At 60.5% G+C, this 24,030-nt stretch overlaps 2 protein-coding genes across 2 annotated transcripts; both read left to right on the top strand.

The window, feature by feature from the left end:
- The first annotated feature begins 1,304 nt into the window (after positions 1-1,304).
- Positions 1,305-18,555, top strand: SEMA4F (ssemaphorin 4F). Its single transcript, XM_082236416.1, has 14 exons — positions 1,305-1,461; positions 11,802-11,953; positions 12,280-12,339; positions 12,541-12,639; positions 12,889-12,982; positions 13,350-13,469; positions 13,594-13,736; positions 13,983-14,158; positions 14,914-15,055; positions 15,158-15,380; positions 15,472-15,584; positions 16,071-16,228; positions 16,686-16,750; positions 17,026-18,555. The coding sequence occupies exons 1-14, from the start codon at positions 1,320-1,322 to the stop codon at positions 17,649-17,651; spliced, it is 2,313 nt and encodes a 770-aa protein (XP_082092542.1). The 5' UTR covers positions 1,305-1,319; the 3' UTR covers positions 17,652-18,555.
- Positions 17,680-23,915, top strand: LOC309541061 (uncharacterized protein; the record flags this gene model as incomplete). The annotated part of the gene is made up of 11 exons (XM_082238470.1): positions 17,680-17,741; positions 19,075-19,172; positions 19,376-19,694; positions 19,896-20,036; positions 20,359-20,593; positions 20,844-21,024; positions 21,136-21,242; positions 21,348-21,494; positions 21,647-21,727; positions 23,035-23,247; positions 23,484-23,915. 11 exons carry the CDS (start codon positions 17,680-17,682, stop codon positions 23,601-23,603), a joined length of 1,704 nt encoding a protein of 567 aa, XP_082094596.1. The 3' UTR covers positions 23,604-23,915.
- Positions 23,916-24,030: the final 115 nt, after the last annotated feature.

Raw genomic sequence — 24,030 nt, 5'->3', positions numbered from 1 at the left:
GCTTCCCAAAGGAACCACTGGGATCTGGCACTGTTGAGATTGGAGTGGTATTCACCCTAAGGTCCCAGGGCGGTTTACGACAATTAAAACGCCGTGTTAAAAGCAGTTCAAAACCACCACAGATATAAGGTGGGTTCTACACCTGTCCACCCCAGGTGTCAAACATCCCGCCTGTCTCATCCTGGCTCTGTCCTCTCCCTGAACCCACAGGCTGACCCACTCGGCTTCTGCCTGGAAATGCCCCCAAGTGACACTTCCCTTCCTCCCGTCTGGACTGGGCGGACACCTGTAAAGGAAGCACCTGGCTGATTGGGCTTGCTGGGGTTGCCACAGGATCTTGTGGGGCAGCCAACCAGAGGGGAACCAGGGCCTGAAAGCGAAGCAGGGGCAGAAGTGGGGCAGAAGTGGGCCAGCCCCCCCCGCCCCCCGAATTCCCCCTTCTGCTCTCCTTGCCTCCGGCCAGCTTCCTTCAGGTAGAATGAGGAACGGAGGCAGCAGGGAGCGGGGCTGAGGTTTGGCAGGGAGCAGCTTATTCCTGCCATTCAAGGAGCCCTCAAATGAAGTTCTCTCCCCCCCCCCCTCACAATCTGCCGCTCCAGCCCTCCAAGGAAGCAGCAGCTGCAGCCTCTAATCCGGAGGCCTTTCACCAACCTGACCTACATTCCCCGTCCGGAGAACACGGGAGCCGCTTCAGACCCCCCCCCCCCGCCCGCCAGCTGGAGATGCGCCTCCATCACTCTCGCCTAGAAGCATCCTGCAACCAGGAGCAAGAGCAGCCTCTGGGCTGAGCAGCCCCGCCTTGGCACGGGCAGGATCTGGCCCGGCCCCCCCCCCCCGACTCCGGGCTGGCCTGGCGGGCCCGTCTCCCCCCCCCCCCGCTGGGGCTCCTTCCTTAAGGCGTTGCTGCTCGCCTGCCCCACGGAGAGCTTGGCCACCTGAGGCCGGGCTTCCCCCGCCTCGGGGGCCAAGGTGCCTGCGGAACTTCCTGCCGCCGGAGGGAAGGACCGGGGCGGGAGCCTCCTCCGCCCGCCGTGGCCTGGGGCGCCGCGCTTCTGCCTGGGCGGAGCCAGCCCCGCCAAGCCCCGCCCCCGCCCGGCCGCACCTGATCCTCCGCCCGGCGACGCTACCTGCGCGGCTGGGAGTGCGGGCCGAGTGACGTCAGCGCCCCACCTGGGAGTGGGCGGGGCCACGCGGCAGCCCAGCGAGCAGCGAGGAAGAAGGACGACGACACGCCGCCGCCGCCGCCGCCGCCAGAACCGGGAGCGAGCGAGAGAGCGCGCGCGCGCCCCGACGGGCGGGTGGGCCTGGCTGTGCCCGCGATGGGGCTGGCGCGGCGCCCTCCGCCCGCGCCCCTCCGCCGCCTGCTCCTCGCCTGCCACCTCCTGCTGCTGCTCCTGCCGCCGCCGGGGTCCTCGGGGGCGCCGCCCGCCGCGCGGCCCCGCATCGCCCGCCTCTTCCCGGGTAAGACCCCCGGGATGGCCGCCCGCGCCCCCCTCGCCGCCCGGGGGAAGCGGCGTCTCGGGGCGCCCCGCCCGCCTGGCACGGCGATGCCCGGGCGCCTTTGCCGCAGCCGCGCCGGGAGGGGAGGGGAGGGGGATGCCCGCGCCTGGGCTATTGTCTCCGTCCCCTGCTGCGCGGGCGCGGAAGGGCGAGGCCGGGGCGGCCCAGTCCCCCGCCAACGGCACTGGCTGCAGCGGGTCCCGGGGCAGGTGGCGCCCGCTCGGCAGCCGGCATGGCCAGCCCCGGAGCAAGGGTCCCCCAGGGGCAAGGGTCCCTCGCGGGCCGCCAGCCAAGCCTGCGAGGTCCTGTTGGCCTCGTCGCGTCGGAAGCGCCTCCCGGGGCCAAGCCCCGACCCCATGGCCTCTCCGACCCCCGAATAGAGGGAGTGGGACGGGCGGGTTGGGCGTCCAGGCTTTGCTGGAACAGCAATGCGCAACAAGCAGCGGGAGAGAGGCAAATGAATCGAGCAGAAAAGGGTGACAAGAGGGTGGATTTAATGGCAAGAATGGTTGCAGAATTTTAAGGAGGGGGTTCCAGTTATCCAGCACTTTGACAAGTCAGAATGTAGGATTGAAAACAGCAAATTACAAGCAAGCAGCATGTGGTCAAGCTCGACTTCACTGGCAGAAGCTGTAGTGATGATCCTCACCTTGGGGGGCTTTAAAAGAGAATTAAGACAAATTAATGGGGGATGAGACTATGGGTGGCTCCTGCCATGACAGCCATGTTCTGTCTGGGGATGGCCAGCAACTGGCAGCCTCAGGCCTCTGGGAATCCCCAGCAGGGAGGGGCTGCTCCCAGGTCCTGCTTCCTGGAATAGGCATGGACAGGCTTGATCCTATACTGTGCAGGGCCAGCTATGGAAGGGAGATGCTCTTGCGCCAGCCACTTGCAGCCACCCGCAACCTGGTCCCTTCAATAGACGGCAGCTGAAATGTGCGCTTTGTGGGGCTGCCCTTGAAGACTATGCAGAAGACACATATTGTGCCAGGACTGGTTGGTGCTGTGCTTGAGGGCCTGAGTCAAAGGCTTCTGTGGCTTCTGTTTTTTTAAAAAATATGTTTTTATTAAGATTTTCCAAATGTAACAAGTGTGTGTCTATTTTCAAATCTTCTGTGGCTTCTGTTGGCATGCAGAGCCCTCACTGACTTGGTCCCAAACACCTGAAGCAGTGACACCTGTCCAGACCCACCTAGATGTTGCCTTGCTGGCAGCTCTACAGTGTGTGTGTGTGAGAGAGAGAGAGAGAGAGAGAGAGAGCAGAGAGAGCAGCTCTTCTTCCTGGTAGCCCCTGAGATGGTGGGATGCCCGTCCTGGCACCCAGCAGCACCTGCCCTTATTACTGTATTCATGTCATGTTAGACAACAATGAGCCTTTTGGGGTGGAGGATGAGATCAGAATACCCCTCCTCTCCTCATAGTGTTGTTGCTGTTTCTGACTCCTCTTGATTCAGTTCGTTTATGGTCTTGTAACATTTCTGTGTTGCATAGTTTGCTTCTTGCAATGTGTTGTCTGTCATCCACCCTTGGACTGCGTGGTGAAGGGCAGGATGTAAACGCACAGCAACATATAAAATCCTGCAGCAAAGAGTCCTGCAAGTGTAGCATCTCTTTGGCCTTATTCTGCCGTCGGTTGTTTTGGCTGCGTTTGCCCAGGGCTGCCATGAAGAACGCTTGGTTCCCTCTGTGCCTTGCAAGTCCTGCTATGTCCTCTAATTGGTTCCTTCCCAGCAACTGCTCTGGCTTCCTCCTTGAGGACGTTGTTGCAGGCTTGAGTTGCCCTGCACTTTTAGTTATGCTCCTGGAGGCCCTCCGTCCTACTCACTGCATTCCAGACATGAGCCCGGGCAGGGGGCGCATCTAGAAACTTTGCATTCCTCCCTACTTGAGTGCAGTGCAGGGGGCCTAGGAGAAGGAAGTCTCTTGTTCAAATCTTACTTCTGGCCTGAAGTGACTAAGTAGCCTCAGGCATCATCATGACTTCCCCTCTTTACCCCAGTGATGGCTAAGTGTGATGATGTGCAGGAAGTGCTTAGCACACTCTAAAGCTTTATACCAATGCTCAAGACTGTTACTTATTTTCAACTCACATAGGATGAAGCAGCAAACACAGCTGATGTGATCAATTCTTGTTTCTCTCTGTGTGCATTAACCTCCTGGTATCTCAGGGAACAAACAGAGCGGAGGAGAAACCCTCTCCCTTGTTCTGCCAGAGGGCAAGGCAGGTGCGATGGGCCAGTGCCCCCCCCCCCCGCTTCTGGCTTGGTTTATAAGACCATCAGGAGAACGTGACTGCTGCTGAATCAGACCACTGGGGGCTTGGCTAGCCGGTGGTGGGTGGAAGTTCCTGTGCAGGACTTGAGGGCGATTCCCAGCTTCCTCCCACAGCAGAGGGAGACTTCCTAGCCCAGCTGCTGAGCACTTGCTTCAAGCCCTGCTATACTGGAGAGCTCCAGTTGGGGACTCCAGGGAGGACCCATTCCCATGGCAGTGCCTAATGCAAGCCCCCCTCCCCAAACAACAGGAAGCACATTTTAAGGCTCCCAGTTCTTCCCTTTACTTGCCCCACACCCGACCCCCTGCCTGGAGTCCCCAATGAATATGTTCAAAAGCGCTGGTCCCAATATGGTCCTTTGGGGGACTCCACTTTCTACATCCCTCCTTTTGGAGAATTTATTCCCACACTCTGCTTCCTGCTTATGAAGCAGTTCCTGGGCTCCCTCTCCTCTTATTCCTCTGGAGTCTTTGGCAGGTAGCTGACACCTGAAGTGTGGTGTCTGTTGGATCCGTTCAGTCCATGGCTTGCAGATACTCTTCAGAGAACCCCAAGAACAGCCTGGGAGGCAGGAGCTTCCCCCGCAGAATCCGCCCTGCCCTGCTTCAGTCCTGCCTGCTCTGCTATCTGCTTGGTCATTGTGTCTCTGACAATATGTTCCACCACTTAAGCTAAGCGGTTTGTAATTTCCAGGATCCTCCTGGATCTCTTTTTAAAAACTGGTCTGTGTTGGTCATGTTCCAGTCCTCAGATATGGCGGCTGATCTGAGGGACAAGGGACATTTTTTTGTTTGCTGATCCGCCATTTCACATTTTTGCTCTTTGAGAACTCTTGGGTGGGCCAGAGGTTTGGGCCAAAGTGTGTGTTCCTATTTTGCCTCATTTCTCAGGGAAGCTGCTCTGACTCTGCTCATTCACCATGCTGGCATCCTCTTGGCCTTCCTTGATCTGCGGATATATGGAGATATTAGCTTTCATTATTGTGGCTTTGAAACACCCCCAGGCATTCCAGAGCGATCTGGCCCTTTTTACACGGCCTTTTTAACAGCCCCCTCATTTGAAGTCAAACTGACTGTTGTTGACTCTTATCTTGAATGGGAGAGCACTTGGGTCACTGTTCTCAGTCCATTCAACAACACCAAACATTTCACACCAAGTTCTGGGAACCACTTTGGATTATGCCCAAGATTGCCCTGTCTCTGGTTGGTTCCTTGGCCAGCTATTCTCGCAGACAGTGCTGGTCTAACTGAAATTGCCCATGGCTGCAGCACTTCCTCCTTGGGAGGCCTCTCTGAGTTCATTCTCCACCTCAAGATCACCCTGGGCGTTTGGGTCCCCAGGACTAAATGTCTTTAGGGCCCCCCACTGTGCAGGCCCTGTGCTTGACTCCCATCTGGCATCCTCACACCTGCAGCCTGAGGGCCTGCTCCCTTGGCAAGGGCTTGCCAGGTCTGGTGGGAGAGCTGAGCCAAGGTGCCCAGGGTCCTCCGAAAGGGAACAAGCCTGGCCGGGCTTTGTGGGCAGTGGGGATAGGCTGCCATGCCTGGCAGGGGTGAGGCCTTGCTTCTCTTCAGGGAAGGACTCGGCCGCTTCCCCCACCGACTGGGGAGCCTGCCCTGCCCCCCCCCCGGCCTCTGGTCACACACGGCCTGCCTTGTCTCTGTGTTGTGCCTGAGGCCCTTAGCCTTGGCCTCCTGCCCCTGGAGCACACTGGGGTGTTTGTCTGGGGGCTGTGCAGGGGCCGCCCTGCAGCTCAGCCCCCGTGGAATGCGGGGCCACATCCAGCTGGGCGCTCAGTAGCTTGCCGGGAAAGGGCAGGGCTGAGTGCCGGGATTCTGTTGCAAGAGGGTGGAGGCCGGGATCTCTGGGGTGCCCAGCTGGGCTCTCCCCTGGGGCTGCTCCGAAAGGGGCCTGGGCTGGGGCAGAATGGCTCCCTTACCCCGCCTGATCTGACCACCTCCAGGGTTCCCCCTCTGGGGTGCTGAGGAGACATGGGGCAGCAGGAGCCTCTGCAAGCAGGGGACCCATTGTCTGGGCAGGAGTCTCCTGGTCACTGCCTGGCAGCGTGTCTTGTGATGGCTGGGGGCCTGTGCCAGGTTTCCAGGGCTGTGGGTTTAGGCAAGCCACTGAACAGTGCTGCACAGGGAACCACAAATACCTGCAGAATAAGGAGCCAAAACGGACTGAATTCTGTACATCAATAGATTTTAGCAGGGAGGCAAAACCTTTCAGTGTAGGAATGCTGCCTTAAGCCAAGTCTTAGCCATTGGGGTGCCAGCAGGGCCCAGGCAGATGTCTCAACCGACCCTCCTGGCAGCCGCCGATGGTCTTGTCCTGGGCTACAGGGTCTCTGGGTGCTCCTTTCCCATGGCTTTGGGGTGTGCCCTCCTGTGTAGCTCCCCAGGCTCAGACGGGGGCAGATCCTCCGCCTTCCTTTGCAGTGGCCAGGCGGGTGATGCTCCTTGGCCAGGTGGGCAGGGAGGTTCTTGCCTAGGCGGAATGATGTGGCCTGTGCATCTGACTGTGGCCCGGGGCTAGTTTAAGTGGCGGCTGCCAATCCCTGAGAAGGGAGGAGCCCAGCCGGCAAGAGGCCCCAGGGGGAAGCTGGTTCTCTGGCATCTTCACGGGGCCGCCCAGGTGTCGGGAACAAGCCGCCGGCAGATGGGTGGGGCTGTGGGTGGGGAGTCCCTCTTGGCACTGGGGAGTGCCTGGCACAGGGGGGGGGGTGGCATGTATGAGCCCCTGGGCCCCGTTCCCCTTGGTCAGAGGGTGGTCTTGAGGGGTGGGGGGCTGGCACTTCTTGCAGGGGAGCTGCTTCCCTTGGCCCCACTCCCTCCAGCTGCCTGGCCTACTCTGCAAAGTGGAATGGGGCCTGTTTCCTCTCTGGGGCTGCATGCCCTCCATTGGCCTGCCTGTGTCGAGCAGACGCAGGATCTCTCCCTCTGGCATCAGCAGGGCAGCCCTGGAGTGGGGAAGGGCCCTTTGCTGTGAAACGGCCCCCCTGGGGCTGTGGGGCTGCCGCTCTGGGACCGCCAGAGCCCCCAGCCCTGCTTTGCTCCTTGTGCGGCATTTGACTGCTTGCAGCCGCGGAGGTTCCTCTTTCATTAGCGGCAGGGATTTCTCTGAGCAAAGCCAGCGGCCGCCTTATCTGCTGCCGGGAACTGCCATCACCCACAGAGATCAAGTTCCCACACTCTGGTGCTTCCCACACAGGCTCTTGCTGGGGGGGGGGGCTCAGTGGTTACTTGAAGGCTACTGACATGGCTGACTTGACACTGATTCCTTCCTGGGCGGGGGCAACTCCCTTTGTCTCCAGTGAGTCTTCAGCCCCCCCTCAATGCAAAACCCCCCATGCTGTTCAGATGGCCCTTCCTGGAGCTGAAGAGCTTTGAAAAGCAGTTGTGGGTGTTGTGGGAAAGGGGCAGGATGGGGGGGACCCAAGGAGAGGGGAGCCCCACATGCTCTGGAGCTCTCCTCAGGTGCTTCTGAGACTGGCTGGGGGTGCCAGGCCCCTTGGTTCTGCTTCTGTTGTGGGGGGGGGGTGGCCCCCAAGCAGAGCAGAACACCTTTTGAGGGCCCCTCCTTCCCTCATTGTGAAGCCCCCCAATATCTACTGATTCATCTTTCCACTTCCTCATTCACCTGCCTGCCTTGCCTGGGCCCTGATCTCTCACTGGCTCAACCTGGGGATCAGTAGCAGAACCCCCCCCCCATGATATGGTTGCAGTGGGGAGGGGGCCCCTTTGCTGCAAGGCAGACCCCCCCTGCAGAGGGCCTTGGCTCAGAACCTGCTTTCTGTGTGGAAGCTTCCAGGTTCAAGCCCCAACTGCTGCCAGTCAGTGTGGGCAGTGCTGAGCTTGATGGACAATGGGGTCTGACTCAGGCAAAGGCCACTGCCTCCATTTGCCCCGCTTGTGTTGCTGCCGCTTTAAGGGCCGTGATGACAGATGTGCGCAGAGAGCAGAGCAGGATCCTTGCAGCTACAGCAGTCCTTGCAGATGTCCCCCCCTCACTGGTTGGAAACCTCCAGAGGTGGGATGGGGGAGAGTCCACATCCCACACCGGTGGCTCTCCAGTCTCTGCTCTAAATCCTCCACCCTTCGTGGCTCCCAGGCAGAATCTGCTCCTTTGCAAGTGGCTCACCCTTCCTAGTGTTGGGTCTCAATCCAAACTCTCTCCCTTGTCATTTGAACCCTCAGCAGCAGAAAGCAGATCTGCTCCATCACCCTGCAAAGTGGCAGCGCTTCCAATGCCCGCATGTGGCTGTTGTGTCGCCCCTTCTTTGGGTGGAGCATCTCTCATAGCTTCCCACTGACAGGATTTTGTCTTCACCCCCCATCCTTGCGGCCGTCCTCTGGACACTTTCCCATTTGTCCAGCCCTAGACACGGCCCTTTAGGTGAGATGGCAAGGCTAAGCGAAAGCGAGTGGGTCCATTAGGACAGGTCTGTGTCAGGCCTTTGGGCTGCCGGATCCTGCAGCTGACTCATTCTGTAACTTGTGGTCTCCTCCGAAACCCTGAGTTTGTTTCTATATGACTGGATGACCTTTAAGGTTCCTCCCAATTCTCTGATTCTATCAGCCAGATGACACCCAGCTTGTTTTTTGTCCATCAGCTTATTCTTCCCTGCTTAAGTGCAGAATTTTACATTTAATCTCTGTTGAAATTCCTTTTGTTAGTTTTCTCCATCTGTTTCTGTTGACTTCAAACTCTAGCAATGGCTGGACTTCACCATCTCAGGGCGGCTGGAGGCAGTGATGGCTACCAGCTTGAATGGCTTTAAAAGAGGATTAGACAAATTCATGGCGGAGGAGAGGGCTCTTGGAGGCTCCTAGCCCTGGTGACTCTGTTCCTCCTCAGCTACCAGGGACAGAATCCAATGAAACTGAATGTTGGAAGATTCGGATAGATAAGAGGAAGGAGGCAGAGGCAGTAATGTCTCTCACGCAGTGGCGTAGCGTGGGTTCTCAGCACCCGGGGCAAGGCAAGTAATTTGCGCCCCCTAACCCGTGGATTTTAGCACGCGAGTCTCTTCCGCGTGCCCCCCAGATGCGGCAGGCCCCCCCTGCACCCCCCACGCTATACCACTGCTCCCACCACAAGTCTTCAGGACAGCCATCCGAAGGCTGGCGCGGGGAGAAGGTCTCTCCGCCCCCACCGCCAGGCTTCGGAGCAGCCATCCGAAGGCTGGCGCGGGGAGAAGGTCTCTCCGCCCCACCGCCAGGCTTCGGAGCAGCCTTCCGAAGGCTGGTGCGGGGAGAAGGTCTCTCCGCCCCACCGCCAGCCTTCGAAGGAGGTCCGAGGACAGTGGGGTTCCTGCTTCCTCGAGGAGGGTCGGCCAAACGCACCCCCCAAATGTTGCGCCCGGTGCGGCCGGCACCCCTGGCACCCCCCACGCTACGCCACTGCTCTCACGGCCAGTTTCTGGAGACCACGGGAGGAGAGAAGTCTATCATTCTCGCATCCTGCTTGTGGTTTTCCAGAGGCATCCAGGAGAACAGGATGCTGGACTAGAGGGGGGGGGCTGTTGTAGTTCTCGGCAACTCCGATGGCTTCTGAAGAAAGGCTATTTAACTCACATGGTAGATTCTGGTGAGCCCGGATGGAGGTGGGGGCAGGTTGGGAGGCCCATGGCTTGTGCTGTGGGGGTGGGCTCAAAACAAGGTGTGGAAAGATGGTTTCCTGCCTTGGATGGCCACGTGGGATTATCTGGGCCCTGGGCTGGGGCATTGAGCCCTGAGCCAGAAGAATGTGGGCCCAGCCCAAGGCTTTGCTGTCTGAGCCCCAGGCTGACTACAGAGCCACCGCCGCTCCCTGCCAACCCGGCCATGGGGGACTGGGCTGTGCCTGGCCCCCTTGCATGCCACTCTGGCCACGGCCTGCTGTCACCGCGGAGCATCTGGCCTGGCCGGGGACGATGGTGGCAGCTGCCCCTGCCTCTCTTCCCCCACTCTCAGCAAGGCGGTTAGTGCAGAAGCCTCTGGCCTCTGGCTGCTCCTTCAGATTTCTGCTCTCAAAAGACGTGATTGTTTGTGGCTCTCTGCGTGCTTGTGCTCAGACAATGCCTGCCAGGCCAGGCCCTGAGGCGCCAGCCCCCTCACAGGCTGCCCCACCCGCCCTCAGCCTTGAGCCTCCAGCGCTGACAAGGAAGCAGTTTGAAAACATACCAGTGCAGGTAGATAAATCGGTATAGCTGCAGCAGGAAGTTGAACGGTGTTTCTGTGCGCTCTGGTTTCTGTCACGGGTCCCGTTGTGCCAGAAGCGGCTTAGTCCTGCTGGCCACATGACCCGGAAAGCTGTCTGTGGACAAACGCCGGCTCCCTTGGCCTGAAAGCGAGATGAGCGCTGCAACCCCAGAGTCGCCTTTGACTGGACTTAACCATCCAGGGGTCCTTTACCTTAGATCCTCTGGAGTGGGGCCATGAAAGGAGTGCCTGGGGTGGGTGGGGGGGCAGGCCACCCCATTCCCACCAGTTCACTGGCTGCAACTGCACTGGAACTTGTCGGGTGGGGAGGGACAGGTCTTGTCTGCATCACTTCTGCATGCACACAAACGGGAAGGGAGGGGAGCAGTGGCCTTTGGGGTGCAAGGAAATTGAAGGAAGGTCTGGTTGCCCTCCCCTCAGAAAGATTGCAGAGCTGTGGGGCGGGGTGGGGGTTGACTCTCCTGTGAGGAAAGGACTTTTTTGTTTAGGGAAAAGGCAAGGGAAGTGGGGCATGGAAGAGGTGCACAGAGCCAGGCCTGGCCGGGAGAACATGGGCAGAACAGTGTTTCCCTCTCTTTCTCTTAACCCTGGGAGTTCTGGGCATCCGGTGAAGCTGAGGGTTGGGAGGTTCAGGTCTCCTCTGCAAGGGCCACCAGCTGCCCACCTGGGTTGTGGTCCCTGAAGGCGACTGGCAGGCAGTCTCTGTGCTGCTGCCCTTTTCTGTTGGCCCTTCCTGCAACGCCCTTCCCCTGCCAAGAGCCTCCTGGGATGTTTGCTGAGAAGTCGGTGGCTGCCAAAGGTCAGCCTAATCTTTCTTGGAAACTTCCTGCTGGCAGCGCTGCCCCTTTTCTTCCTGCTCCTTGAGGGGGGCTGAGAAATGTCCTGATAACTGCTCCCCAACAGCCTTCTCATTGTTGGGCCTTTCTCTTTGCCTTTTATAGCAAAATAGGGACCCCACCAGCTGCTATGCGAAAAAGGAAAGGAAAGCAGCAATTAAAGCACATCCTGTTGAAAGTGGCTGATTCTGCAGCAAAAGCCCTTCCCTTCCCCATGAGGCCCCTCTCTCGCTCCCCACCCCAGGGAGCCCCACCCCACAGTGGGGGAGAGTCTTGCTGCCGAGCAGGAACTTGTGGTGCCCCACATCCAGCCAATCGCTGAGAGCCAGGCCCCACAGCAGGAGATGAGGGGAGCCTGCAGCCCTTCTCGGGGTGAGAGCAGTGTGGCCACAGGACTGTCATCTGCTGGGTCCTCCCTTGGCCTAAGAGGCTGCAAGTGGTCCAGGACTGGGCGCTGAGCGTGGCGACTGCCTCTGTGCCCGGGCAGCTCTGAACATAGGGCAGGTGGCACCCAGGCATGGCTGGCATTGGGCGGGTGCAGCTGGCACAGGCTGTGGCCCCACTCCTTGGAGGGCGAAGGCTGGAGGTGATGCTTGCTGCCACCATTTATTTTATTTTATTTTTACTGAATTTTTATACCTCCCTATACCTGGATGTCTCTGGGCAGTTCACAGAAAATATCACAATATATAAAGTCAAAATAAGAACAATAACCCAGTAACACCCAGTAACATGGGAGGGAGGGTGGCCTTCCTGTCTGGACGTGCCCAGTCCCCTCTCTGCCCAGGGCTGCACACAAGCCCTGTGGGGATGGAGGCTCTGGGGCAATGCCTCCCCAGGGAGGGCAGAGCTGGCCCCTCCTGGCACTGGCCAGGGGCTTGCATGTCTTTGGCTGCTCCCCACCTTTGAATTGCTGCCCCCATGCCTGGCATACGCCTTGGGTGCTGTGTGCCGGCCAGTCACCCGCGGGTGCTCTCTTTGCAGAGGTGGAGGGTCTGGTGCAGCGATTCTCTCACGAGGCCATTTCCAACTACAGCACCTTCCGGGTGGATCCCCGATCCCACACGCTCTACGTGGGAGCCAAGGACACCCTCCTCGCCCTGCCTGTGGGCACCATCAGTCAGGGGGCCAAGAAGGTGAGCTGGGTGGCAGCCGAGTCCCCATGGGATGGTTGGGCAGCCTGAGTCCTGTGGCCCCTGCCCTCCTTTTACCTCTGTCGTTTGGGCAGGGAGCAATGGGGGGGTGGTGGGGTTTTTTTTGGGGGGGGGAGGTGTTTCTGCCATCCTGGCCAAGGTGCCTCTCTCCTGGGCCAGGAGCATCAGATGGTGGCCCGCCCTGCCTGCCTCCCCCTTGCTTGGGTGGGGGTCACAAGCCCCGCTGCATGGGGCAGGAAGGGTCCCCTGGTGGGGGAGAGGAAGAGGGCCACTCGCAAGCCTTGCGGCTTTTCTTCACTGTCTTCCAGATAGCCTGGAATGTGCCTGAGAATCTCCAGATCTCTTGCACCTTGAAAGGGAAAAAAGAGGTAAGTGCTGCTGGGGGCTTGTGGGGGGGGGACCCTTGGCCTCTTCCTCCTCATCTTCCCGAGGGCTCTCAGTGTTGCTGTGGAGCTACCCATATCCTGGAGCCCCACAGAGCCAAAGTCTCCCCTCAAGGCCAGGAGGGTGGGGGGTTCCTGGCCTCTCCCTTGCACCCGGCTGACAGCTGCCTCCTTCTCGCCTCCCAGGCCGAATGCCACAACTTCATTCGCATCCTGGAGTTTGCCAACCGGACGCACCTCTTTGTCTGTGGGACCTTCTCCTTCAGCCCCCAATGTGGCTACATTGTGAGTGGCTGCCTGGCTCAGCCGTGTGTGTGTGTGTGTGTGTGTCACGCAAGCGCTACCCTTCAACTTGGGGGGGGGGGTCTGTATTGCTTCCACCCTGACTGGGACAGATGTCTTTCAGCCTTGGGGAGGGGCAACTCCGCAAAACCCCATGCCCCCTTCTGGAGGGTTTCAGAGGGTAGGGGCCCCACACCCCCTTCCATGCCGTTCACGTGCAGACATGGCTGGGGGGTCCTTCCTCTCTTGCAGAAAGTGAGCGACTTCCGCACTGTGGAGCGGCAGGAGAGCGGGCGGGGGAGGTGCCCCTTTGAGCCCCTGCAGCCGTCTGCAGCCGTCATGGCAGGTATGGGGGGAGGGGCGCATCAAGGGGGGGCTTGTGAGGGTCTGGCAGAACGGTGCAGCACCCACAAGCCAGGGGCCACCTCAGGGGCCTCCGTGGGTGGCTGGGGAGTGCCAAGCCCCTTGTTCCTGCTTCTGTTGTGGGGTGGGGGCCGGATCCTTCCCTGCCCTCGCCCTGTTGCCCTTCTGGCTCCTCCTTGCCATGGATGTAGCCCCCCGGGCCTTTGCCCCTCTTGGCTCCTCCCCTTTCGTTGTCAGCCTGGCCGCTCTGCTGGGGTGCGGCCACTTGCACCCCCATCTATGAAGCCTTGAGGTGGCCCTTCCCGCCCCCCCTGTCCTGCCCTTTCCTGCTATGCCTCTTTGCCCCCTAGATGGCGTCCTGTATGCAGCCACAGTCAACAACTTCTTGGCCACGGAGCCCATCATCTCCAGAGCCACAGGGAACCCTACAGAGTTCATCCGAACAGAAAACTCCGTGGCCTGGCTGAATGGTGAGCTGGCGAGGGCAGCGGCTGCTGTGGTTGGGCAGGGTGGTGTCTTGGGATCAGGGCCTGGTTGGGGGGGGGCCTGGAGAAGTCCTTGCATGGAGCTTTGCTTGTTTCTTCCATTGCCCAGATCCCGAATTTGTGGCCTCGGCTTTTGTGCGGGAGAGTGAGAACGGCGAAGATGACAAGATCTACTTCTTCTTCACGGAGACAGCGCGCGAGTACGACTTCTACGAGAAAGTCAAGGTTGCGCGCGTAGCCAGAGTCTGCAAGGTCAGTGCCCTGGTGGGGGGTGGGGGCTCTGGGGCTGAGGCCTGGTGCCCAGCTGGTTCTCCCTCTTCCCTGAAAGCCCCATGTCCTCCTTCCTTATGGGCCTGGGGCCCACTTCCTGCTTCAGCCGGCCTTCCACTCTTTGCCCCAACCGCCTTGGCTCAGTCCCCCAACCCAAAATGTCTGCTGGGGTGGGGGCTCCTTGCTGTGCCTGCATTGCCCCCTCCATCTCTGCCCACTTGTCTGCAGGGAGACTTGGGAGGCCAGAAGACGTTGCAGAAGAGGTGGACAACCTTCCTCAAGACGCAGCTGGTCTGCTCAGACCCTCAGAGCGGCACCGTCTTTGGCATCCTGAAGGACGTGGTCACTTTGTCGTCAGACAACTGGAATGCCACCATTTTCTATGGGGTCTTTGCAGCCCACAGGTGAGGGAGGCAAGACCCATGGCAAGGCCACCTTTGGGGCGGGCAGGGTAGGAGGGAAGGTGCCTCCCTCTGGGCTGCTCCACCAGGCAGGCTTTTCTCTGCCCGATGTGGGTGCTCTGGGGGGGGGGGTGTGTGAGGCGGCAACATCAACATGGGCTCTTGCTTCTCTTGCTGGGACACCTTGTCCTGCCTGCCACGCCTGGGCACAGTGCCAGCCAGCCTTGGCAGAGGCAGCCAGCCCTGAAGAGGGAGGAGCAGGATTTGGCTTGGTCTGTTTCTGGAAGGCGGAAGGAGTGGCAGGGCGCCTTTGCAGGGCTTGGCTGCTGGATCAGACCAGAGGGGAAGCCCCAAAGCTGGACCTGAATGCCAGCTGCCTCTTTCCTGTGCCTGTTGCTTAGCAAAGAGGTTTCAGAGGTAGACTGCCCTTGGAAATGGGGGCTCCACTCACCTGCTGTGACACACAACTGGCAACCAGCTTCTTTCCTTGCTCCTTTCCAAGCCATCCCTGCTTGGTGGTTGGGGTCAGTCTCCACAGATCCTTTCTGGGTTGCATAATGGAGGACTTTGCTCTCGACTTTCCTGGATTCCTTCCCAGCCAGTTTCATTGGGGGCCGAGATGGAGGTGAAAGGGGAAGCCTAGTGGCAGAATGGCTGGCCTGGCAGGGGGAGGCTGCTTTGCTGGGGGGTGCTGTCTCAGCTGGCAGAGCAGGGCCCCCCTCCCCCCTGAGTGAGGCCGCCTTGCTGGTGCCTTTCAGGAAGGAGGGGAGTGCCATTTGCGCCTACAGCCTGCAGGATATCCAGAGGGCCATGGCTGGACGCTTCAAGGAGTTCCGGCGCGACTGCGACAAGTGGACAAGTGTCATGCAGGATGATGTTCCTGAGCCACGGCCGGGGGCAGTGAGTGAGGCCCAGGGGGGTGCTGCATGGGGTGCTGGGTGGCCTGGGTCCCCTGGGCTTGAGCCCCCCGATCCTGAGCCCCCCATCCTCTCTTCCCCTCAGTGTGTCACCAGGAGCCTGAAGCTGGAGGGGATCGGGTCCACGCTGGCCCTCCCAGACCGAGTCCTGACCTTTGTTCGTGATCATCCTCTCATGGACGAGCCTGTCCACCCGCAGCAGGGCTCTCCGCTGTTGGTCCAGCCGAACACCCAGTACTGCCGGCTGGCTGCCCACCGGGTCAGGGCGCTCTCTGGGCAAGAGTATGATGTCCTGTACCTGGGAACAGGTAAGGAGGTGGCTGGGCAGCAGGTAGGCATGCCAAGTGGGGAGGCAGGTATCGGAGGGGGCCAGGCTGAACTGCCCTTCTGCCCCCCCAGAGGACGGACACCTGCACAAGGTGGTCAGGACCAGCCAAGAAACCTCCTGGGTGATAGAGGACCTGGAGCTGTTTGCTGAGACTCAGCCCATCCGCAACCTGCAGCTCCACCAGGTGAGGGGCCTGTGGGTCTGGCCTGGCCCAGACGGCTCAAGGGGGACAAGGGCCAATGGGATCTTCTCTCTCTGGCCCTGGGGCCCCCATCCAAAAGGGCTGGACTTGGCCTTCCTTGCCCTCCTTTTGGAGGAAGGGGGGAGCCTGGCTCCTCTTCAGGGTCCAGCCCTTCGTGGCCCCTGCCAGACAGGGGGAAGCTGTCCTGTTGAGTGAACAGGGAAACTGCCCCTCCTTCCTTCTTGGAAAGGGAACAGTTCCTGATCCTCCCAACTCTGCTTCTCTGTCTCTGCAGAATGGCCAGTGCAGCGCTTGGGCGGTGGCGGCTGCTCCGCATTGGCCCCCCAATGGCCACAGCTGGCCCCATGTGGGAGATGCTGCGCACCTGAGGGACCTTTCCCTCACATGCATCTTTGCAGACTCCCTCCTTGGGACCCCCCCCCCCCCAATCTCCCAATGAGCAACTCTCTCTTCCTGCTTCCTCTGCAGAACTGGCTCTTTGTGGCTTCCGACAGCGAAGTGACCCAGATCAGCACCTCCACCTGTGCCACCTACAGGACATGCCAGCAGTGTGTCCTGGCCAGAGACCCAGCCTGTGCTTGGAGCAGGGAGCAGGGGGCCTGCTGGGACCACCACGGGCAGGCTGGGTGAGTGAGGGTGGGGGCTTGGGGGCCCAGCCGTGAAAGCAGAGCTGCCAGGGCCCCAATGCAGCCGGCAGGCCTTCCTAGGGGCAGCTTCAGGAGCACCTCTGCTTGGAGTTGGGGGAGCCTGGAGGGGATAGACTCTGCTGCCAGCCAGTGTCGGGGTTGGGGAGGTCACCACGAACATTATTACTATTATTTATTGAACTTATATACTGCCCTATATCGGGGGGGGGGGGGCTCCTCAGGGCAATTCATAAAATAAAATCAAGATATAAAACCACAAAATACCTAATAAAACCAACCCAATAGCCCCCCCCAAACCACATTTTAAAAGGACATTACTGGCAGCAAGCAGAGCCTTCTCTCAAAGCAGGAGGCTCGTTGGGTGCTGGGCCTCTCGGAAGGCTCCCTCTTTGCCCAGCTGCTTTGCTCAGCAACTGCCCCCTTTCCCTCTCCTCAGCCTGGTCCAGGATATGACGGCAACCAAGGTGCTGGCGCTGTGCCCCACAGAGGAAGGCCTTGCAGGTGCGTCCGACCTTCTCCTGCAGAGAGGAAGTGCCCAGGGAGCTCCCTCTGACAGTCAGCTGTGGGGCGGGAGAGATGACCTGTGGGGGGCTAGAGGGGGAATTGTGAAGCGGGGAAGGAGGTTTCGGTGGGGTGCCACCTGGGCATCAGCTGCCACAGTATGAAGATTTGGGGGGATGGGCACCTCAGCCTCTGCTCATGGGCTGTCCTGGTGCTTCCACCCCCTCCCCAGTTCCTGCTGCCCTCTGACTCCCTTGCCTGCCTTTTCCCGACAGAGGCTGCCCCGGTGGTCGAAATCCTGGCCCCCCTGTCTGCCCGCGTGGTCCTGCCTTGCGCCCCCCAGTCTGCCTGGTCCAGCTGCGAGTGGCAGAGGCCTTCCCACGACACCTCCGCCTACGTCCTGCGCAGGGATGGGCTGGAGTTCACGGCTGCCGCCGCCACGCTGGGCGACTACACCTGCCGCTGCACAGAGCGAGGGGTGGGCGGGGTGGTGGCTGCCTACAGCCTGGTGCTTGGCGGGCGGGGGGCCAGCAGTGCCCCTCGTTCAGAGGAGCGCAGCTACAGCGTCCTGGTGGGGGTGCTCTGCTTTGTGCTGGGCGTCTTGGTGAGCAGCGGCTGCCTCCTGGTGCACGAGCGGCGGCGGAGGGAGCGCCTCCAGCGGGAGCTGATCTGCCGCGAGCGGAACGGGCTGGACCTGATGCAGTCGACCACCACCAGCTGCAGCCACGAGCCCCAGACGCCCAGCTCCCCCGAGGACGAGCGCCACCCGCTGGCCAACAGCAAGAAGAACGGCAGCCTCAACGGCTACCCCCACCTCTACATCAACGAGCTGGACACGGAGCAGGCCCGCATCTACCTGGCAGGGGTCCCCCTGGCCAAGTGTGACGAAACCTCCATCTAGAAGGGGGCGTCTAGCTCACTCTTGCCGGATGGCTCTCAGGAAGTGGCTGCCCCACTGCAGCCAAGCGGCTGAGATCTCTCTGGGGCCAGGGCAAGTTTGTTTGGGGGCCAGCTGGGCTGCTGCTGCTCCTGGCAGAAGGCCAGGCTGAGCAACTCCTTCCTACGTTGGGAGACCAGAGGGTCCCCCTGGCTTTCTGGTGGGCAGGGAGAAGCAGGGGGCTGTGAGAGAGACCACAGGGCTGGTTTCCAGGGCCCGGAGAAGCCTCTGACTGTGCCTGTGTGATGCGTACTGGAAAGTTCGGTTTGCCCGCCTGCTGCCCTCTCTGCAGAGGCCCTTCTGCCACTCTGCCTGATGTTGCCCAAGGGGGCTGTGAGCGCCTGGCCCTGGGACCTGCTGTGAAGGACGTGCCAAAGTGCCCAGTGAGGGGCGGTGCCTTGGCACATGGAGCCCCCTTGCCAGCTGCAGCGGCAGCACCTGGAATGTTTACTGGGGGGTGACCTGTTCCCCTCACCACCCACCTCCATTTCAATCCCTGCAGCTGCTCTTTGGACAGAAGAAGGCAGGCAGACTGCCCCCCCCCCTTCCTAGCAGATTTGGACTGATAAATGTGAAGGATGCTCTGTGTGGGAGCAAAGGACCTTTTGGAATACCTCCCTCCTGTTCAGTCTCGCAGGGACACAGACTGTGCCCCCCTTTTGAATGTGGCCAAATGTGTACCCCCTTTGATCTCATATCCTGGATCTCTGCCTCCCCTCCCCCTTTTGATGTCCCACAGGGTTTTTGCTTCCTAAGAAGCTGTACCAGGGACCATCTTTCTGTGAAACGGGTGTTGTGCTCTCCTACTGTTGTATTTTGGTTGTTTTAATTGCTTGGTTTTGTGACTTATTAAAAGGGATGAAACTGAGGAGCCCAGTCTCTCTTGTGCTCGAATCCTGCTCGCTGGTTTCCCACAGGCTGCTGCTCCAGGGGGGGGGGCAGTGGTCTGACCCAGCAGGCCCTGCTTATGTTTTTAGTTCCAACTAGCAGGAGAAGGGATGGCCTGGCCAGGGGGGGGGGGTGGCCTGTGCTAGAAGTACCCCTCCCCCTGCTGGCCTGGCCACAATCCCACACAAGCCAAGGTGCAGCGGGGAGCCTAGGCTGTGAACCCTCCTGTCTGGCCCTGCCACAGCACCCCCTTAGCTGCCTGCTCTGCAGCCTTTCAGAAAGCCTTTGTGTCTGTCTGCAAGGTATGTTTCTTCACCTGCTCTGAAGTGCATTTGTGCCCAATTGTTTGAAATTCACCAGAGCTACCTGGTTGGCATAATTGGAAGGGATCCAAGGATCGTCTAGTCCCACCCCCTAAACATACCCAGCTGCTTCAAGCACTCCTAGTAAGGCTTAGTTTCCAGAGCCTTGATCATCTTGGTTGCCCTCCTCTGCACAGGTTCCACTTAAAGTGGGACAGTCGGAAGGAGACCCCCAAGGGTCACGTTGGCCAGTCTGGAGAGCCCCTGCCAGAGGACCGCACCAGCTCTGCAGAAGGTGCCTGGATTTTTATGCAGCGACGATTCTCCTGACCCCGCCCGTTCCACAGTCAAGCCAGCTTCCGGCTTCGAAGTGGAATGGTGTCTTTTGTGTACCAAGGGTGCGACTCCGGCCTGGGTGTCGTTCGGGGAAAGACTGCAGCCCTTTGCCCCAAAGAACAGCCCCTCCCAGCTGGGCTTGCATCCTCCCTCCCGGAACAGTCACGCGGGAGGCGCAGAGCTCTGCCCGCTGCCTCTGCTGCTTCCACGAGGCGGAAAAGCCGCCGCCCAGCCCCACCCTGCCGGGGTTGGGCTACATGCCCTCCGGGGCCCCCTTCCACCTCCCGGCCAGGAGGAGGCGCAGCGACGAGCTTAGGCACCGCCCCCTCAGGCTCGCGTCACGTGACAGCGACCCTCCGGCTGCCCCTGCGCCAGGACTGCGGCGCCGCCGCCTTTGCTTCCCAATCTTCGCCCCGCTTCTCTTCCTGCTGGTGCAGCCGGGACTCGCCTCCCTTTCTCTGGGAGCGAGGAAAACCACAAGGCAGTTGAACCCGGAAGTCGGATGGAGGCGTCTCCTCTTCCTGTTTCTATCTCTCTGGGCCAAGGCGTGTCCGCTTCTTCTTCCGGGGCGTATCTCGGGCGCCGCGGAGGTGCTTTCCCTCCTCCTCTCTGTGGCGCCAATAACGAAGAGCGACGGCGTCCTGGGGCCAAGGCGCGCTCTCTCTTGACGAGAAACTCCCAGCCAACCGCCTTTCGAAGAGGCGGCGCTTTCCTCGCCACCAGCCAATGAGAGGAAATGGAACGCCTCCTGGGGGCGTGGCGGTGGGCGGTGGCGCGTCCGTTGCCAAGGCGACCGCTTGAAGGAGGCGCTCGAGGCGGGCAGGTGAGCCGAAAGGCGGGGATGATCCCGTGACGTCATCCTCCCTCGCTCTCCCCCTCCCCAACGGAGCGGCTCGCCTGCGGAACTCGCGGCCTCGAGACGGGCCAAGCTGCAGTCTGTCTGCGCGGAAGGGGGACTCGGCTCTCCGTCCCCGCCTGATCCTGCAAGAGCCTGGCTGGGGAGCGGACCGGACCCCTTGGAAGGGGCTGGGGGAGCGCGTGACCCCCCATGGCTGCCCCCGCCAGGCCCCTTTGCCCCTGCGGCCGTGGGGTAGGGGGTGTTGCCTCTGACCTCGAGCGCCCTCTCCCGCTCCCTCTCCCCCCAGGGATCTCCCGGGGCTCATGGCCCACCGGCGCCTGGCGGAGGCGCTGCAGGTCTCGCGGGACTTGGTGGTGAGCAAGGACGGGGTGTGGCCGGCCGAGGGGGACTCCTGCTGCCCCAGCAGCCTGGCCTGCCTGCGGCAAGTGCCCCTTGGCAAGGATGCGCATGGAATCTACAGCCTCTGCTTTGCCCCGGGTGGGGGGCAGCTGGCAGCCGGCTTTGGCAACGGCTCTGTGCAGGTGAGCGGGGACAGGGGGCAGCCCCCAAGTGGGTCCTGCAGACCTCGGCCAAAGGAAGATGCGGAAGGGGTTGGCCTGAGGGGCTCTTGCTGGCGGATGGAGGGTGAGGGGACCTCTGGGTGCCCCAAGGGGGCAATTGAGCCGCCCTGGGCTCTCCCCGCCTTAGCCCAGTGGGTGGAGAGACAGCCCAAACTCCTGTCCCCCTCTCTGCATGGGGCCCCATCTACTCTGCCCCCTCTCCCTCCCCCAGCTGGTGGATGCCTCCAGGGGTTTGCCTGGCCCCTCCTTGTTCCCGGGGCACCGCACACGGCAAGCGGTCACTGCTCTGAAGTTCCACCGGGCGAAGCCAGGCCTGTTGCTGGCTGCCGGGGCGGATGGCACCATCTCCATCTACGACCTGCTCTCACACTACCCTCTGGCTTCCTGGACAGGTATGGTGGGGTGGGGTGGGGTGGGGTGGGGAGTCCAGCCCTCAGGCGCTCGGCCTAGGCTGGGGGACCCCTGCTGCTGCCCTGGACCTCCCCTCTCCTCCTGCTCCCCAGAGACGGAGAACGAGATCAACGCCATGGACTTCTGCCGGGACGGAAGCTCCTTTGCCACAGCAGGCAAAGATCGCCATATCCGACTCTACGACAGCCACACCAACCAGGTGAGCCTGCAGTGCTGGTGGCCTGAGATCTGGAGATCTGCACCCTCTGGGTCCGTGGGATGCTCTTCGTCCGCCTGCCTCTAACGCTTCTCTCCCACTCTGCAGCTCTTTCACATCATGCATGCCCCAGATTTCATGGCCGGGGATGAGTTCACACCCCTCAGCGGACACTCGCGGCGAATCTTTGCCTTGCGCTTCCACCCCACAGAGCTGCATCTCTTTCTGACGGGTGGCTGGGATAATTCTGTCAAGGTCAGTCCTCGGGAAGGCAATCTGTGTGCACGTGCAGTTCCTGACCTTCTCTCGCTGCTTTTCTGCACCTGTGGGGGGCAGTGGGGACCTGGCCTCTGCCTCCTGCATACAGGGGGATACACAGTTCACCCTTTTGCTCTTCCCTGTGCCAGGTGTGGGACAAGCGAGTGTCCAAAGGTGCAAGGAGTGTGATCAACGGGCCTCACATCTGTGGCCCCGGGATTGATGTGAAGGTGAGGAGCTGGAAGGAGGGGGGCTGGGTTTCCCTCTCTGCGGCACAGCGGTTCAGAAGAGCCTCACGGGCTCATCACTTTTATCTAGTGGGGTTCTTATGGTCTAGATTTTTATTTATTTACTCATTGGACTTTTTGTCCAGGTTTCTCTCTCAAAAAAGCCCCGGGTAGCAGAACAGAAAAACTACAACAGAAAAACTTTAAAATATGTTTAAACAATCACACACTTTCACTGCTAAATAATATCAAGGTTGCCAGAAATGATGGCATTCAGGCATCAAGCGTCTGGGTGAATGCTTAACATCCTGCCTAAATGTCCATAAGGAGGAAAACAGGCGCGCCTCACCAAGGGTGGGGGCATTTCACAAGCAGGAAGCCGCTCTGGAGATGGACTTATGGAGGGTCGGCACCAGTCAGGTCGCCCCCCCGCCCCCCCTCAAGACCTCCTCCTGCCAAGTGCAAGGTCTGAGGTGGTCCCTCTTGGAAGGAGGCATCCCTGATGTCCTTTGACCCCAAGCCACTTAGGTTTTTGCATGGTAGTTCTTGGTGCTTTTAGGATTGGTGACCAAGGGCTCCATTCGTTGAGCTGGTGGCCCCCTTCTGCACTCCGTGCAGCTTCCAGACACCTTCAAGGCTGGCCCCACATGGAGCATATTGCAGTAGTCCAAGCGGGAGTTCCCTGCAACTACTGCAGTTGGGGAAAAGCTGTGGCTGGCGGAGTCTTAGCCAGGTGCAAGCACTCCTCTCTCTCCACAGAGACTGGTTGACCTTCCAATGACTGGCATCATGATTAACTTTATTAACGTGTATTTATATAGCACCATCAACGCACATGGCTTTGCACATTTAAAACAAGAAACTGAATCCTCAAGAGTGCAATCTGAGAACTGCAGTCTAAGAATTGCGAGAAGGGCTGCTCAGCGACTGATCTCCTCACGTTGCTATCTCTGGCGGAAGAGGGTTTCCTGCTTGTGGGTTTCCCTGTGGGGCATTTGGCTGGCCGCTGCCAGAAGAGGGACTAGCGGGCTCACTGGCCTGGCAGACCAGGCTCTGCTTCTGCTCTTGGTCCCACCGAGAGGGAGGAGGGATGGCAGGGACAGGGGGGGGCAGCCTGTGCCCTTGGCCACGGTGAGAAAGGGGTGCAGGGCTGGGCCCCCTTTGGCCTGATCCAACAGGCTCTCCTCTTCCCCCCAGAGAGGGCTTGGGCTGCATGCCTTGGGGCTGTGCCTGCACATGCTTTTGAGCCAGGAAGCCCGGGAGGGAGACTCAGCGGAGTTGACTTGTGCCCTTCTCTCTTCCTCCCGTAGGGAGACCAGGTCCTGACGGGCTCGTGGGTGCCCCGCAATGCCCTCCAGCTCTGGGACCTGCGCCTGTCTCGCCTGTGGCAAACCCTGCCCTTCCCCTGCAGCCCCACGCAGGGCGAGTTCCTCTACTCGGCCCAGTTTTGCATGGGGGACGTGGTGCTGGCTGGTGGCAGCGGGACCAGTGGGGCAAGCGCCATCCACACGGGCACAGGCCAGGTAAGAGGACCAGCAGCTCAGGCTCCTGTGCCTGCTGAGTCACGTTGCCCCACTCCCAGGCTGAGACTGGAGACGGGGGGTGGAGTCCACCTGCATCCTTCCCCACACCAGGTACATGCCCTGAATGGTCGCTTCTCTCCTGGGCTGCTTCTGCCCCTGCTGGACGGGGCCTGCCTGCCTGCCTCCTGCCAGGGTCCTTGCTGACCCCCCTCTTCTTCTCTCCCTCTTCCTGGCAGGTGGTCGGGGAGATTCTGCTGCCCAACAAGCCTGTGCATGTGGTGGCCTCTGCCCCCGGAAGCCAGGCTGTGGCTGTGGCTGGGGCAGGGGGCAACCTTCACTTGGCAGAGCTGCACTGAGCCCTGGAAGGAAGAGGCAGAGCACCCTGTAGATGCCCAGCCCTGGAGTTCAGGGGCAGGGAAGCCGTCAGCCCCACGCTGCCACGGCCAGGGCGGCAGAGCCAAGCTGCTGCCTCTTGCCACAGGGGTGATGTGGGTGGGTGCCACCCCCTTTCCCCTCCTTGCCCTGCCCAGGCCCCCTGCCCTCCCTGCCTCAGTTTCCCTTGTTTGTTCTGCCTGAGGAGGGGGCTCCGCCTGGACCAGGGGATGCCTGGAGCAGAGGCTCTTCCCTCCTTCGGATCTGTGCAATAAAAGCTTCTTGCATCTGGAGAAGCGGCTGGCAGGATTTGTTTCATGGGTGGGTCAAGTGGACGGGACCCACAGCAAGGCTGGAGCAGGAGTCTGGGTGGGGCGCTTGCCTCAGCCGGCAGGGAGGGGCTGACTAGCT

Source organism: Podarcis vaucheri, assembly GCF_965113315.1.
Source record: "Podarcis vaucheri genome assembly, chromosome: 9".
Lineage (NCBI taxonomy): Eukaryota > Metazoa > Chordata > Lepidosauria > Squamata > Lacertidae > Podarcis > Podarcis vaucheri.
This window is presented reverse-complemented; position numbering and strand designations above follow the sequence as displayed.

Bases quoted from the DNA above. Each gene is read 5' to 3' on its own strand.
- SEMA4F (XM_082236416.1), top strand. From the start codon at position 1,320: ATGGGGCTGGCGCGGCGCCCTCCGCCCGCGCCCCTCCGCCGCCTGCTC. The intron at 11,954-12,279 runs GTGAGCTGGGTG...ACTGTCTTCCAG, and splicing joins TCAGTCAGGGGGCCAAGAAG to ATAGCCTGGAATGTGCCTGA. The intron at 12,983-13,349 runs GTATGGGGGGAG...TTTGCCCCCTAG, and splicing joins GTCTGCAGCCGTCATGGCAG to ATGGCGTCCTGTATGCAGCC.